General features: G+C 33.8%; 1 protein-coding gene across 4 annotated transcripts in view; it reads right to left on the bottom strand.

The window, feature by feature from the left end:
- Window positions 1-18,512, bottom strand: part of cpx (synaptic transmission protein complexin) — a 283,368-nt gene that overhangs the window by 10,390 nt on the left and 254,466 nt on the right. For 3 of the 4 annotated variants that reach the window (XM_071585035.1, XM_071585037.1, XM_071585033.1), the window contains 2 exons: window positions 12,809-12,975; window positions 6,493-6,625 (listed from right to left, as the gene is read on the bottom strand). In XM_071585035.1, coding sequence (XP_071441136.1) covers window positions 6,493-6,625; window positions 12,809-12,975 — 300 coding nt within the window. Of the gene's footprint in view, window positions 1-4,080; window positions 4,496-6,492; window positions 6,626-12,808; window positions 12,976-18,512 lie in introns of those variants that run through there. The other variant, XM_071585034.1, reaches the window with a different exon arrangement.

The raw sequence follows: 18,512 nt of genomic DNA on the forward strand, positions 1-18,512 counted from the left end.
AGAAATCCTAATGGCATGCCAACACATAAAACCCTTCAAGTTGTCAAATACATACTGCAAAAATAGTGGTTTGATATTTAAAAAATAAAATTATCCATCAATGACGCAGAAGGCAATGTAAAAGGTGTAAAAGGTAATTGACATTATTAGCTAGGTGTTATGAAGAATATTGGCTTAGCTGAAAAGGGACAATCATTTGGTGGCTTTACAGTTGGTATTCCTAGTGAGCAACTATAGAGTGACTGCAAGGAAAGTTTAAAGTCACACTTGAGACTGGATCTTTCAAGATCTCTAGATACAATAGTTAAGGAAGCATTGTCACTGTTCAATATTTTCTCTATTTCATAAAATTTCAGATAAATATAAAGTAATATATTAATTACTATTTTGAGTTAGACAGGAGAATATTGTTCATCTTGTGTAAATTTTAATTTTAAATGGTGAAAAAATGTAGATCATTACTTGAATCTCTTCCATCTATGGAATTTGAAGTGCATATGTGAGAGTACAAAATGCAATTTTTATTCATGTCATGTAGACATACATGCTGCTCCAAATCCTGCTCTTATTAACTTCCATGAAGACTTTGAATAGAGTGAAAATTTCACACTTTCCATGCATATCTCATGCCTTGATGCCGGTTCATTTTTGCATAACCTTTAAATGCACCTCATTGCCAATATCCTGTCACCACTTCACAAACCTCTCTAACCTATTCAAATAATTCCCTTAATGAACCGGAACAATTTCATGTATCATTGTTTAATTATAATTCATGGACTTCTTCATTCATTGATTTTTCAATCAGGAGATCCTCCAATTATATTTATACATTTTAATTCTATATGGAATTTCTGTGGATTTCTCTAGACTTCTAGATCTAGTCATTATTGATTGCTATCATGTCACTGAAGCAGGAATTATTTAGTATGCTATAAAATAGAAACCTGGCTAGCAGAAATATCAATATTTCATATATTGCAATTATAACATTTTCTAGTCTGGAAAAAATCTCAGTATCATATTGTTACACATTATGCTATACTTTGATTTGTATGACTATGAGGAATTATATTAAAATTTGTATCACTAATAGAATGCCCTTATTGGCCATTAATCTTATAATTCTGCTTTTAGAGCAAATAGGCTGACATGATAATCATTTGTAATGTGTTTGAGCCATGCCATAATATCAAATATTTACTCCATGGATAGTTGTTCTTCCCTGAATGTCATGTTATCACATTGGACAATTATTACATAAATAGGAATGTCCTGTAATGGAGAGTAATTGGCTGATTCCATGTATTTTTTGCCTTAATCAAAAATAATGTAATACTAGATTCGTGATTCCATTAATTCAACAGCACTCTGCTTTGCATTCCCCTAATCATGATACATGAGTTAGGTCATTTATGCGCAAATATAAAAAAGAAACTAAATTTATAGAATAAGTTCAGTTTTCTTTTAAAGCATGTTTCATAAGTTCAGTAATCATAGAAATCAATCATTGATGAACTTATTTACTCTGAGGGCAAAAGTAATGCCTTTACTCATATATGTTTGACAAATATTGGAGGTCTTAGGTTACTTTCTGATTTAATTCCACATTTATGCCAAGGAAGTTGTCATGAGGTGAAAAAGGATAAAAGGTTGGAAAATATGTTAGAAGGAGGTACTCAATGGAACTTTGAATGAGATCCCTTTTTTATAGGAATATATATATATATATATATATATATATATATATATATATATATATATATATATATATATATATATATATATATGTATATATGTATATATATATGGTGTTTGTGTATATATATTATATATATGGTGTGTGTGTATATATATTATATATTTGTGTGTGTGTATATATATATATATATATATATATATATATATATATATATATATATATATATATATATATATATATATATATATACACACACACACACACACACATACATATACGATATTTTGGATCATCTTAAGTTTTCATTTTTTCTCCATTGTATTACTGAGAAGTATATATTTCATGAAAGCTATAGATTCATGATTGATTCAATTATGGACTGTTTAAATTATAAATAGATGAAAATACACATAAATTTAATTCTTCATGGAAGTTTCACAACGGATAAGTATGCCAGCTACGATTTTTTTCTTAATTGAATTTACCACATTCTTGTGGGTGTTATAAAATATATAAGCTGCATATTAAGTATGTAGTTGGAAATACTCTCTAACAATTAGGAGCCAAAAAAATTTCTGGAGAAATATTGGGGAAGAACGATTTGGTGGAGATAGGGCAGCCTATCAAAATCAGCCTGGAAGAAGATTACAGGGCCATTCAACTGCACCAGCCAAGTAACTCTATAGTGGCAGAACATGAGACCATATGGTGATTGGGTTTGAAAAAATCTCAAATAGCTGCATTCAAACCAATTAGTCCAATCAGGGAATTTGGCCATCACTTGAAATAAAATTACCAATAGCCTTAATATGGACTGTGACCTCCAAGACATACATACATGAAGCAGGATTTGAGTAAATATCCTCCACCAGTCATGTTCCCCTCTCAGTTTCCCTCCTGCCTTCTAATACCATTCAATTGTAAAGGCGTCTATCGAAGGAGTATATCTTGAAATGATTTTTTAATAAAGTGATGCTTCTTTGATTAAAAGGTTAACTTGCAGTGGTCACAGTATACCAGTTATCACACTCAGAATATGTGGAAAATTCATTAAAAATTACCTACCTAAATTTAGTGCATTGTTTAACCATTGCTAATACTAGTTTAAACCAATATTGAGGAACTTAAATGGCTAATATAAAATCAACTAATTAAAATTTACATAAATCATGAATTTCATGGCTTAGAAAGTACTTTTCAGCCATTTTAAATTTGATTATTTATCTGTAGATGAATTATATTATTTATTTTCTTCTGCTTAAGGAAGAGAAAGCATCTTCAGCATTGCCACAAATAATCCATATGTTGACTATTTACATAATATTTCACTTCGCATAATAATTAACTACTGAAAATTAAAGGGTTATCCAAATTCTTTGAACCCTAAGCCTTTTCTGCAGTTCCTCCCATATACTTGATTGCTGATAAAAATTTTCAGTGATACATGTATTTTGAATCCAGATTTTACTTTTGGTCATTTTCTATCATTGTATTTAAAAATACCTTTTGAATTGTTCTCTATGATTATCTTCAGCTACAGTGTTTTTATTCAACATAAAATAGCTGGATTAATCCTCTTCCGTTTAAATTTCAGATTAATTAGCCTTTGGACAGGTCCAAACAGAGGCACCAATGCCCCTGGTGCTGAGATGTGATTACTAAACATCTTCTTAAGTTGGGGAGGTTTAGAACCTAAATCAGTATGCCATTTAAAATTTGCTGTGATTTTGTTTAAATTCACAGACAAAGTCATACATTTGTATGCTATTGCTGTAAAGTTACCAAGAACCTCCATTTAAAAATGGAATAAGTCCCTGGATAAGAAAGGATTAAAGAAAAATAAAGTAGGAGTGAGGAAATATAATGAAAATAAAAGGCAGAACAAGGGAAAATAAAATATTTAAGAGGAGGTATAGGATATTCTTTTTTGAATTGTTGAGTGCTTTCTATTGGTATCATCCCAGAGTGTGTGGTTCTTGGCCCAGTTACACCTTGCACCATTTTCAATGCCAAGGGTAGGCACCACTGGTTTTATGCTCAAGTAACACATGATTTGAAAACTAATAAAACTGCTATTTTGTGAATACAAAAATTAATTTCATCAGGTCTCAAGAAAATAAAATTTGAATGCACTTTTTGCTTTTTTCTAATTAATGACTAATTTTAGCCAAAGTGTTTAATCATTACTGTCAAAATATTGCTTTGATTATCACTTTTGCATGAGGCATTGTATAAACAAAATGGAAATGACTTTTTTTCATTGTCATTTATTGCTTAACAATCACTACATGTAAAAGTACATAGGAAATAGAAATAGAAGAGTACAAAAATTTATAGAAGTGGGATTAAAACCCATTTTGTACTTAAAAGTTGTTACTTCTTATTGACAATCTCCTTAACAATTGATTGTTTGCTTCTTGGCAGTCCCTATTATCAGAGTAAACAACACAGCAAAGAAACATTGAATTGACATTTGACAAAGGAGATTTAACAGTCTTTAAAGATACATTCTACTGTGATAAAGTGATGTATAGAGATTGGAAGATCTGAAGTGCAGTACGATAACAATGATTGTCTCCTATATATTTTTCTCACGCATTAATAAGTACATTTAGAGGGTCAGAGAGGTAGGAGAGGGACAGCATCTCCAACTGTAGCAGCCACTCTAATGAGACGTGCCGTTATCTGTTCTACGTGTCCTCTGTATTCCGCTACCTGCCGTTGCCATATGGGGTTGTGCTCAACACATCCGACAAGAAGGGCAACCAGCCCCCAAGGTCATCCACCATGGACCTAGAGATATCCACCCACACCACGATTCATGATAACAGTTTTGCGCCAACGCAGATATATATCAAGACCAGTTAACATACTTAGTTGAGGTGACTTTCATCAAACAAAAATTTTATTATTGACTAAGACACACAGATGAATATACAGTGTGCATTCTGATATCCAAATGATATAATTTGAGAATTGGGTTTCAAAACAGTTACTTTTATTAACCTTCCAAAATCATTTGTTGCAAAAGTAATTATTTAAATGGCTTAGTAGGATTTCTTTCACTTGAGAAATTTGGTCATCAGGTATGCGATTGAATCATTAATCATTTTGATTGTCTCATTACATACTAAACCCCAACTAAGCACTTTAACTGAACAAACTCTTTCAACTTTTCTTTAGCTTAAACAAAGTTAACTTGATATACAAATAAACTTCCCAGCTGATCTATTACAATCTGTCACCTATACTGCGGTAGTACACCTATCCAGCAAGCATTAGACATTTTTGAAATACATTTATTTCAATTTTTATCTCTTCAAATGGAAGTATTTGGGTTTTGTTAAACATTTATTTCTTCCTATTCAAAAGTAGAGGTTTGAGAAAATGGTATTTTCATGAATATTATTTTCATTTTAGTGCTATCAAATGCAGTTTATTTCTGCAGACAATTTATTTTAAGAAATGACTAGTTGTATTCCTGCTACATTAGCAGTTGCTTTGAATTAATATAAATTAGGTAACTGAGAAAGTAATGCACACTGGATAGGACTACCTCCTTTCATTGAAGAAAGAGAGCTGATATCCAAAAATAATCTCTAGGCAAAGTTAAACATGCTAAATAGCTTTGATACAGTATTGTGATTCTGTATCAACTAAAATATTTTTTATAAGATAACGCTTTATACCTACTTCATTTTATAGCAACTTCACGCCAATTAGATATCTATTTGTTATTTATCAAGAGATTTATAATGCCCATTAAAATATTAATTGGCTCCACGGAAGAAAACATCCACCCAGAGCATGCAGAAAACATCAAGTTAGAAGGCAGAAAATAGAAATTCATGTAGAGAAAGGGAGAGAAAGAGAGAGAGAGACAAAGCTCAATTTTTCTGCATGGAAATGTTTCTGCTCTTGTTAGTCTTTTGTTGTGAGTGGCTGCATGACGCAAAAATGGATAATAGAATTATTCCCTGTTCTATGCCCTGGCAGATATTATTTTTTATCTTGAATATATTCCAGTATTCATTGTTGGGTAAATCACTGGTTTAGGTTATATGCCTTTCATGTTCTTCTAGGTGATCCAAATGTATTGTTGTAAGTAGGCTTTATCCAGTCTTTTTGCTGTGCCATTTTCTGTGTTGAATAAATTTTTTGCTACTTTTAATTGCCCTTGTTCTTTCCATGCTCAATCAAATTAGGCATATTAATATTCCTGAAAGAGGCCCTTATTCTTGCCATTTTTCATTTACAGTCATTGAGCTGAGAGTACTTATGTTAGTGAGAGATGCAAAGTATTCATTTCTCAAATATTAAGAATAATCACCCAGTTTTCTTGAATCAGTTTCAGAATATTAGTTTAAATGTTGTCTGGTTTATATGTAATGGAAAAGACTGAAGATCATACAGATAAGAAGTACAGACATGACAAAGTCAAGAGGTAACATATTTAGGCAGGACACAGTCATTTTCATTTGAAAGCTCTTTTTCTAATAAAGGTAACATGCACATATGAATCTGGGTTCTGAGAAGAAGTGAAGAGAACCCAATGAGTAGCAGTCATTTGTCCATGCTCAAGTGGTCATGAGTAAACCAAGCAATCACCTCTGAAGGGTTACAACATGCATTAAAGGAGTGCTAGACATGCAAGAGAAAAATAATGGTGAAAGCTATGAAGCAAGGCAAGAGAGTGATTCCAGTGGTAAGAATGAAGTGGAGGACACACCAAAGCATGATCGTTATTCATCTGCACCAATTGCGACAAGCAGTCCCAAGGCCAAACTCACTTGTAAACTCGTCTTCATCTTCTGCTTCAGCTTCTCGTGCCAATTCCTCTGGCGTCTTCTTTTTTCGCATCAGTGGGTTAGGTTCCTCTTGAGGCATCATTTCCTGGACCTCTTCTTTCTTCTTAATGTTGTACTGCATGGCCAGAGTAAAAGAAATAAATTCAAACATAGGTTGAAAGGTGCTCATTTGAAAATGGAAGTGTTTTCAATTCTTGAGGACTCCTTCAAATCTGCACACACATATTCTGAGTCACTTGAGAAAGTGTAGCTTTATATCAAATGTCAGATGAGAATATGTAAACATGAAAAAATTTAAATTTAAGCATCACGAAGCTCATGAATAAAATTTTGTAATGCTTATTCTGGTTAAAGCAAAAAATCAAATTTCAGAAAAAAGAAAAGGCCATGGAAATGAAATAATTAAAATTAACAGTAAAAAAATGGACATGAATATTTGTGTTGCCCCATAATGTTTTTGATACTTAATATTCAAAATTAGGAGTTTACTTTTTTCTATTATTCCATGGAGAGTTCAATTAACAAAATTAATCATCTAAGAACATTCTCCTTGTTCCTGAAAAACATTTGGTAACCAACTAATAAATCCCTTTTCTGATTTATTTTCAACAATTTAGGCACAAGTTTCGATTAAATTCCTCATGTTTCTGCGTGGCCTCCTCTGTAAATTCTTCTGTTTTTAATGAGATGAACTATTTAGGAGAACATAAAGGACATATTCCAAAAAATGTCTGAATTAAGTTTCAAAACAAGAACGGCAGGAATTAAAAGAAATTCTATATATTGTTAAATTGAACCATTAGTTGATATAAGAGTCATATACCTTAACCCCTCATCCATAGTAATTAACTAAACATAGTGACTTTGACCAATCTAAAGAGTTAGATTTTTCTCACAAGTATTTTGATTAATAAAATGTCTTCATTATTGATTAAAAATTCATAGATATATTGCTAGTTAGTACGCATCACTTTATTTATTACACATCATAAGCTGTAGAACATTAAAGAACTACATTAGTTTTGAAAAATTCATTGCCAAGATTATAATGCTTTTGCGTGGTATTAGCCAAGACATCAACAGTGTTTTACATGCATGAGTAATCATAACGTAATCAAAGAATGAAGTAGTATTAAACCCAGAGAGTTGTCAATTCTGAACTTTGGTTCTCAGATACCATAAAATGTTTCATATTTCCTAAGCCAAGTAAGTAAAAATAGAATATCTACATTTTTAAATACTTATTCTTGTATTTGAATTTATGGAATAAATCCAATTTTAAAATGTGCCTGTATGTACATGAAATGTTAACAGCAGTAACATAAATATGCTTGATGAGAGATTATTTGTCACAAGGCCACATTGAATAGAAACAGAATAATAACTAAATTTCTGTTACCAGGCAATAAAAAATTAGTAGGCTTCAAGCCAAAATATGGTTACTGAAGCCTATCAATTTTTTTCAATATTCTAGCCCTAGGTCATCATAATTTTCCAATTTATGATAACATTAAATTTTTCATATATATGCGATAAACTTTGCTCATTTAGAGCTGCTTGTATCTTTCAGACAGCAACTGAAAATTTGGAAGAATTGCCGACTTTTGTATTGCCAATTCATACCTGGTATTAAATTTTCAGGATAACAAAAAATAGCTCAATTAAGAAGTTCTTAAAGACTTGGAAACACTCCATGCTGCACATTGGTTTCCTCTCTTAATTCTATAATATCATAATATCCACACAATAGGAAAAGAGGTTTTTTCATTTAGGACTGGATGAGAAAAAATAATCATAAATATAATGTTTACTTGGAAATGTGAAATCAAATTTAATGACAAATAAATATTTTATAAAATATTTTCTTCAAAGTTACTTCATTAGTTACTGAAAACTTTGAAAAGAAAACTGAACAATAATTAAGAATTAAATTTGAGAGTGACATTTTTGTAAAGAAGTCTTGATTTTTCGAGCTACAGATTTTAAGTTATAATTTCCAGTTATCTTAAAATAAAGTACAGTTATTTTGACTAACATTTCATTTTGAATTAACCTCTCCTGGGTTTAACACAATAAATAAGCATAATGTTCACATTAAATTCCATTTTCTGTTTTTTTTTGCATTGATTGAAATGTATACTATACAAATTTACAAATTCAATTCCATGGTTAATATCTTCTTTTTTCAACATTGAGAACACACAATGCACATTATTTGTATTATTTCCTTCAGCTAGAATCATTTTCATTGCAAGAAGGAAACACCTTCAAATTACAATCAGTTGCATTGGAAATTACTTGTATTACTGTATTATGAAGGTTGGTGCTGGTCATTTATTATTATTTTTTTCTTTATTCGTTTATGCTATTAATGACAAAGTTCCTCTAATTCAAATACAATTAATGACATAGTAATACAAATAATGAAATCACATATGGCATTGGTTATGAAGATATCTTCTATGAGTCATACAGAATTTTTTTGAAACTATTTACATTATTATTATACATATATTAGTATAAATAACATATATCTGAGCTTTAATGAAAAATATTCCTCTCTAGACTGAGGCTGTGCACACATCAATGATTTTTTTATCGAGCCACTTTAAGAAGCACAATAAAATGAGTTTATGTGGTGTAGCAGTTGGGCAAAATGCTGAACAACGTGGTTCATGTCTTCTCAGAGTAAATGCTGGTTAGCGTTGTATTAAATAATTATTTATGCCTTATTTCTTATCTATCCTTAATTGCATGTGCATTGATAGTTATTGTTTTACATAATTTACTCATAAATGCTGTGATTTTGAATGAACACATGCACAAAAAACATGAACTGTAGATCTAGTGAGTCATTGGTGACAGATTAAACTTCTGAGTCCTCAAGAAAATCAACCGCTGAAAGTTTTTTGAGCATTAATTGCGCACATCTGTTTTAAAATTTAATAATTCACATAAGAATCATAAACCATATTTAGCCCCAATAACTATTTTGTATGCCTTAACTGGATAGATATAATCACATTTTCATTGAATAAATAGTTTTCCATTAGTCTAGAGAACATTACTAGGATGTACAAATTAGTTTACTCTCACAAATATTACAATTGATTGGGAGTTAAGGAATAACTTCAGTTGAAATTCTATTAGTATTTGACGTATTTGTTTTACTATGAAATCAAATGTCAAACATAAGGAGTATTTTAAAATTTGAATAAGCAATTAGTTATCAAAGGAAACCAGAACAAATGATGACATTTCAGAAGGAATTTTAAACATAAAGTTTAAATTATTATAACATGATAATTTCCTGACCATTGCAATTTCTGCTTTATGCTAGGATAATATATCAAGGGTCATTTACTATTATCATGGGGTGGTAACCGGTTAGATAAGTATAGTGAGATATGTAAATGTGTTATGTCTATATGATTATCATTTGGTGAAGTGTAAAAGGAGTACATTTAAGGGAATTTCATGAGGGTATATTAAAAATGATAATGGAATTCCCACAAAGTACTAAGGCCACAAGTTAACACATAAAAAATATTAAGAGCTACTAAATTCATTACATATGCTTTCAGAAGGAGGCTGCCACAAACTGATATTTGAAGGAGCTGTTGACGTGAACTCTATAAGGAGAGTGTGAAGAAAAAAAGTTACTTTATTTTACAGGAACCATAAGTTCTTATCTGCATGATCATGTTCTCTTCTTCAAGTTCTTTACAATATAGCCCGAACCAATGATGAGTGCCCCAAAAGGAGTCAATCTGACTCCGTTAGGGAGTCGCGTCGTTCGATTCGCTGGACTCCCTACTAGAGTCAATTTGACCCCGATTGAGTATGAAGCAGCATCCGCCATATTGGTTGTCATGAAGACCTTGACATTCTTCTGATTTTCCAGTCGAATCTAGGTGTCTCAAATTCTCTCCTTCCTCCTCTCTTTCTTGTGATTTCAAGCATGTAAATTATGTTAATTCCTTTGATTCTTGCCTCATGAAAAATGATTACATGCAAAATTCTAGCCTTAATGCATATGACTGCATGAGAACAATTACTAATTATGTCCAATATCAGGTTAACTATTTATTGATGATGTCTGGCATTCCAGAAGCATTATATCTTGCTAATGAACAGTTTTAATTAATAAAGACCAAACAGTTCCTTCAAAGTTAAAATAGAAAATGAATCGGTTTCAAACATGTGATACTAACACATTAACACACCTGAAGACATATTATTAATTTATATCATTTAATGGAATATACCAGGTTGACTGAATGGAACCTGGGAAAATTGAAGATATTTCAAACATAATGCAATGTATGTAAATCTTGTTAAGTTTTTTGAGTTTTACACTTTTAGAGAGATTTTTATATAAAATGTTAAATAATTTAATTGAAAAATTACTGGTTCTATTGAATGTAGCAGTCCTGAAAGTGAGAAGTGTGGTAGGGGAGGCTGGCTGTGAAGCCATCGACCCTGAAGATACTGATGCTGAATAGAAACATTTAGAGCCAATTATTTGCCTTATTTTGGCCAAGAACATAATTGCTGACAATTGAAGTAATTTAGAGATAAAATGACTTTTATCACCAGAGACTGGGTGAAAACCATTTGGTTTTTGCTTCAATGAACTTTTACCCACCTGAAAAATGCTTTGTTCTGATGCATTAAACTGCGCTGAGCACATATGCATGGGTATTAATTTTCATTTTAGATTGCTCATTATGATTTTAGACATCATGATGTTATCATGGAATTGAAATACAATTTTTAATGAACCTAAGATCCCTTATTTAGGATTTCCTACAGACAGAGCAAAGATGTAAATTAACTTCAAAATTCATAACAAAGAATCACAGTTTGTGATGCATTTTATGGTGCACAACAAGGCCCTTTTTTCCCTAAAAGATGACTCAAATTGGGCTATGGAAACATGGGCTATGCATCTGCAAGGTGAAGATTCTGTTGAATTGGGTTGCATACATCCTAATGGCTAATGAATGCTTTCTTGCAGATGCCATATACTTGTAGTCGTGGTTATGAACTTTGTTCAATGTTTTTATCAATATGACACATTAAATTCACATTATCATTGTATTGTTAAATGATCAATAAGTGCTACTTGGCTAAATTTATGTGGAAGAGAAATTGAAAATATTTTATGAAATATGCTTTGCCCTTTATGCCAAAATACGGTGCAGTAGCTTAAGGGAAAGAAAACCAACATCCTCCTTTACAAGAGAGTACATAATTTTGTGAGAGCAAAGAACAATTAAATAAAAGATAGTTTTGGGGGACAGTAGTATTGAGAAAATACCTCTTGAATTTGATGTAATTACTACTCAGTCTTCAAAAGGTATTTATGGTATTCCTTTCCAAAACTTTCCCAAATCTCAAAATCATAAAATCATTTCATCTGCGCAAAAATGCACTTCTATTGATGTTGAATATCATCCTACTAAAAAATTATATGGCCAATGATGAGCTAGGCACATCAACCTTTGAGTGATGATAACAGTTGGGCTAATGTAATCAGCATTTGCTTATCCACATGTGCAGGGTTTGATTGCTCCATAGGCTGGGATTGTTCTACAGGGGTGTTTTTGATGTTGTTGTTATTTATTGTTTAAATATTCATTGTAGAGGCTGTTGTTGGATTTATCATTGAATAAAAAAAATAAAGAATCCCATAGTAGATAATGCTTAATAACACAAATACCACAGAAATGTTCATAAAAAGGGATCAGATAAACTTATCATTTAAAGCTTCTCGCCTTCGATCCATTATCAAAACTCAAAACTCTCCCTCACACCCTAGGACCGTTCCGGACGCTTTTGAAAATGATCGAGAGAGAGAGGGAGAGCTAAGCTGGGAAGATGAAAGATGGAAAGGGTTTTCATACATGCAATTGCTACGGTGAGGAATGAACTTCTTTCCCATATCCCCATCCAGGTTAGCCACCTTCACATGGAAACGTAGCCGTGCTGTTAATCAATCCCGCTGACTGGTTTTAACATTCAAATGGGGTGAGTGAATCCGTTGATTCTTCCCGGCCCAAGGATTGGTGGGGGGATGCAAGTCGCTGACTTTTTTTTTATCAAAATGTTGTTTCACTCAGAGATTTAGCAATGAGTAGCTAAAGCCCGGAATCTCCAGGTCAGACCCGTTAAGATGATAGCATCCCTCGCCTCCAACCCCAGCAGCCCACCCCGGCTTCCCTAAGCCGTTTGCGGATGGGCGGACGCCGTCCTTGACCGTCCGATTCCGCAATGCCCTCCAAAACAAACGCACCTTATCTCTGATCTCTTGCCTCATCTTCTCTCGCTCCTCCTCCATCTTCCTGTGCTTCTCCTTCCTCCGCTCCTCGGCTTCTCGGATGGCCTCCTGTCGCTCCCTCTCGGCCTCCTCCTCCTTCTCCTTGTCGTCCCCATCGTCTCCACCGTCTCCTCCCACAGCACCTGCGGAACGGCGAGAGAAAGAGGGGCGGCGGTGAAGTAATGGCGTGTGACGAGATTCGAATTAAAACAGAAATTAACAATATGTATTTATATGTCCCTGTGTGCACATACGAGCCAGAAGATGGAGGAGAGAAAATCAAGCTCCGGGTTGGGGCTTGACATTCTCACCCTCGACTGGGGACGAATCTGAGTGTGTGAAGTTAGGGAAGTTATACAGTTAGGTGCAATGCACTCCTCTCCGGCGGGGAGGGGGCCACGCCGCCTGAGTGACATCTGTCTGACCTCCTGCCCCACGTACGCAGCAGGAGTGCAAAATGAATGGTCTTGGCGACTGCAGGCATATTTTGACTAAGCAGATGGGACTAATTTTAAGTAGCGCATAAATTGAAACTTTTCAGCCATAATTTTATTCGTTCTGTGCTTTCAAACAACGCAGTTCATCACTCTCAGATTGCTTTGCTAGTTAATAATGGTATCATTTCGTTATGTTGATTACGTACGGTACTCATTTAGACTCTATCTCACAATTGATACTTAAATATCCGGGGAAAATAATAGAAGGGCCTATTTTACAATTTACCAGAGCTGCAAATGTTACACCATAAATAATCAGTCACTTCTGGCTTTTGCAAGACATATTTATGGGTCTTATACTAGAACTTTAAGCTATTGTTTTTTAAATAAGAAAATAGCGAAAGGCGAAAACCGTTTGCTCGTTATAGACAGGACACACTTGCTAAGGCTACTGTTATAGTGCTAAAGTGCTTTCCACAGTGATAAAGTGCTTCTAAGTAATCCGCATCAAAATTCTGTTTTTGGATTCTGTAAATCCAAATCCACAATACCGATTATGGCAGTAATGCGATTGCGTCACTACATCTTCATCAGAGCCCTATCAATTAGCAGACTCTTATGAGGGTACCGGTAAGGACATTACATTTTTCGAAGTAATTAATTCTGTACGACAATTAGCCCCTAAAATGAGCTTTAACAGGTGGATATTTTGAATAAATTTGCAGATCCTATGAGCCGTGAATGATATTTTAATTTTTTTTAAAGAATTGACGCTTTTCGCCAGTCTATCAAAAAAATGTGTGCGCCTGCGTTGATGGGGGTATTTAATTTTTTTGGAGTTTTAGCACAATTTCATGAATATATTTTTTAAAAGTTTCTGCCGCAGTGGGTTAATGTCACGACAAAATTTCCACCCACAAATATAAAAGAACTTTCTCGTCTTATTAAGGACCGCTTTTGTTCTACTTTTACCACAATAATCTGCGCTTTGCTAAATACATCAAGATAGAAAAAAATGATTCCAATTATTAGGAGTTAGTGGAGAATATCAGGTCGAGAGCTTAAAGATAAAAAGGAAGTGTCCTGCTGAAAGGGTTTTCTTTTGCTCTACCGTTATCAGGATATAAAACGCAGCCAGGCCTTCCCGAGTGCACTCGATAGCTATCGGGTTCTTCTCTAAGAACAGAGGTTCTTCTCTCCTTGCGAAACTCTTGGAAATAGGGGCGACTTTTTCCTTTCTCAGGACTGGAAACTAAGATAAGAAGTACGGATGGAGTACCATAAAGATGCAGTGGGTTAAGTGGATTCGAACGGAATCATTTCACCTGCACATTGGAGAGCAGTGCACTTAAGTCGTCTCTTTCAAGAAAAACTATTGATGAAATTTTTTGAATGTAAATTCAAGTTGATGATGAATATTAAAGTTGGATACGCTCTCAAGTTTTTCTGAAAATAATTATATCAACTTAAATGATCCTCGTAGATTTCTTTACAGATGAATGGGAGCTATAATATATGAAACAAATATCTCCGCGTACTTGGTAATGCGACCGGAACCTAATAGTTGGAGGGAAGTTGAAAATATACCGTAGAGAACTCAAAAACGAATGCTTACTAATATTAGGAAAAAAAATCTTAAGTGCCCTTGAGCCCATCAGTGAATGTTAATCATAGCCCTGAGATCAATTACATTTTATAACTCTCGTTTCCTCATCATCATGGTCTCAGGTAAGAAATCCTAGTATTGGTTTGCAGCAGTTTTCCGAAAAATTCCTTTCTCCCTACCCTCTTCTTTCTTTGCAGTGATTTCCTACTCAACGTAATTTTATCAATTGATGAATAATCCGCGGATATGATTTATTCCTCGGTTAACAATTGATTCGCCTAATTAAAGTTATCTTGTAGAAATTAATGCACCCAAACAGACATATTAAATAAAGAATTACCATTTTCCGTCGCAGATTTGCAGACATTCCGTGAGCAAAAATAAAATAAGTGTTTTCCCATTATTTTATTTAGTGGATATCTTAATTAATTCTATAGAAATTTTATTTATCAAGTCAGTGCTTCGGAACTTCAGCCAATGGATTATAACCTTACTGTCTTTAACCATATATTTATTATATTTATAAGTACAACCACGCTGTTATTTTTATTATATTTTGCCTTTATTGAACGCTGATTTTATTAATTAAAGTAAAATAATCATTTGAATGAATTTTAAAATGAAGTTTTCGTTCGTCTTGTGACCTTCTCGTTTACCGCTAATGTTATCTACTCGTGTGATGCGAATGTGAATGCATTGGATTTCTGCAACAAAAGCCATTAATGTTATCATCTTCCGAATCACCTGTCTTGAACATAGACTTTGCGGAACTTTCTGTCCGTGGGAAATCAGTCCTTTATTACCTCCTTCAACCAATTTGAATGGAAAATAAAATAAAAAATAACTGCTCTTGAGCAATATTGCTACCGTTACGACACAGCAGCACTCCCTCTTATTACACCCATTGCCTCTGAAGCTATAAACACATTTCTACTCCTCAATTTCGACTATCCATTAATATTATCTCGCTCTGGGGCCATGTTGCTTTATCATCAGCTCAATATTCCGGACCTAAACTCGCGGTGTTTTGCTACGGAAGTACCTAAATACGAGTAGATGCGTTTCAATGCAATCAGCCGCCGCGCTTAAAACGTCGTCTTGGTTTTCAAGGTTAAGGATAGCAAGAAACCATGCTAGGGAAAATTCTAAGTGGGAGGGAATAGAGTTCGAGTCTTTATTGTATATTTTCGGCGGGACGAAGCCTAAGATTGACCTAAGTAATCATGGACAAATTTTTTTACGATCTGCTGTTCAAAATTATCTCTAATGCAAAGTTCTCTCTGTGTATGGTTGGTTAGGAGCATATGTTGTGAGATAGGGCGAGAAATTTTTTCTCGCCGAAAGTTATGCGGGACAAGAAATCGGCAATAAAATGAATTTGGGCTATAAATGGAATAATGAGGACAAATATTCGTCACGAAAAGAAATGAAAATGAGGAGATAAATAGACCCGTGTGATGCTTACTAAACACCACGATATGCTGCAGTCTTTGTAGAATATTCGGAGCATCATATCGAGTGGTAAGCAACTCTAGTGCTCCCGGAGCCTCCCTTATCGGCCTAATGATATCTGTCTGAATGTTTCAAAAATTTTGAAAAAAAATAAATATAAAAAGATAACGAACGACCAGGAATAGCTTTCATATGAAGAAATGTGCTTCCTGCTTCATGGAACACGTTAATCAGATAAAAGGGAAATACTATAAACAAAATATACGATTGCTTTCTGGATTGACGTTCACTCTGGCGGGCACATGAAAGTTATAACTCACTACTTAAATATTCTTGCGATTCTGCAAAATGACACAGCTAATTTGCAGTCAAGATGGACTTTGGTACGATAACTTCATAGTGATGGAAGGGGAAAGAAGGTGAAATAATTAATTTTCGCGTTTGGAATAAAGAACTGTTGGTAAAATCGAAATATGGCAGCACCTTTTAACAGACAGACACGCACTGGCGAAGAGCTTATCCCCTAAGAATGACAAGCGGGGAATTGATTTTACAATCGAAACTTCAATTTTGTATAGCAAGAAAAATAAAGAACATAATTCATAATAAAGAACATACAATTGGTATTTTCACAATATTAACTAAGAAATCCAAACAGAAAATCGGCGATTTCAAACAACGTCTTACCAACTTTAATTTCCTTTATCTAGAAATAAAAATGTGGTCTAATATTCTATAAAATATAAGGGTGCGGATAACAAAGGGGCAGAAAGTTATTTCGTAGAAAAAATGACAAGTGAATCGACTTGAAATTGTACGAGAATTTCGGGAGAGGAGGGACAAAGAAACAACGCAAGACGTTGCCCGCAATGCTCGCGGAAGCAGGGTTGAAAAGAAGATGTCCTTCATTCTCGAAGATGAAAAATAAGAATTTCGACGAGAAGAAAGTGTGTGTGTGTGTGTGTGTGTGTGAGGGAGAGAGTAGGGCAGGACTATCGTGAGAGTCCACGAAGGTGGCAGCGGCTGCAGGAGACGTGCACACTAATTGAGTTCCTTCCAGGGGGAATAAGGAAGAATCCCGAAACAAAATAAAGAGAATGGAAGGTTTCAGTATGATGGTGTGGCAAATACAACGAATGGACTCGGGAGAGTTTTTAGCGATCTGGACGATAAGGAAAATAATTACAATGCAGTGCGATGTCACAACATTTTCGCAGTCATTAGTTGTAATATATCATTGCGGAAGGTGGCACGAAGAGTCATTTCGTTCCTGATGTTCCCTTTATGAAGAATTGTGATTCCTTGGTAGCAATACCACGTTTCACAGGTGGAAGGAGTATTCTCCCTAAATGTATTTTCTCTACATCTAGAATGAAAAAAATATCGTGAACGCAGTGCAGATTCACACAAATGTTTTTCCAGCCATTATATTCATCACCATGTTAGGAGATGACTACAAAACGAAACATTAGCAAAGTTATCAAAGTCCTGTTATTCCGAAATGCTTATTACAGGTGTTAAATATGTCAAAAACAGGCAATTCTTCGAAAAAATCCCGCCAATTCCAAAGCTAAGTATTCTTTAAAAAATTCCAATTGTCAATCTCATACGATATTTCAATGACATTTATAGCAGTGCTTCAACCTATATAGACGCTATCTACTGTGGATGAAGAACCCACTTTACTATGTATTTCAGAAAAATAATTCATTCATGTCATGAGTGGGCCTAGGGTAGGCGAATTTCGAACAACTTGGCATTTCATGAAGTTAAATTACAAAATAAAGCTAGCAATCACATCAACTTTCAGTATCTTTCGGTTTAATTTGTCACAATTTCTGTGCTATAAATATGTATATATATATATATATATATATAACGGGTCAAAAATATGTTTTCAGGGAAGGGGAGCAAGGCTAAGAAATGGAAATCTTTACATTAATGAAACGAATGTGATTTGAAATTCGCATTTGAATGGAATAAAAAAAATAACTTTAGGCTTTCTGTTCAGACGAAAGCAAAGCATGTTACCCTTTTGAAGATATACCTATTTGAAGCCATTCTTTATAGCTTTCTGTAAAAAGGATATATGAATTTTATTCCCAATATATTTATTGCAGAATTTAGTTCAAATGTTCAACAGTTGACAACGTATTTTAAATAAAAACAAAAACTAATGCCGCCC

This window comes from Hetaerina americana, unplaced genomic scaffold (genome assembly GCF_022747635.1).
Source record: "Hetaerina americana unplaced genomic scaffold, ioHetAmer1.1.p SCAF_2, whole genome shotgun sequence".
NCBI classification, from domain to species: domain Eukaryota; kingdom Metazoa; phylum Arthropoda; class Insecta; order Odonata; family Calopterygidae; genus Hetaerina; species Hetaerina americana.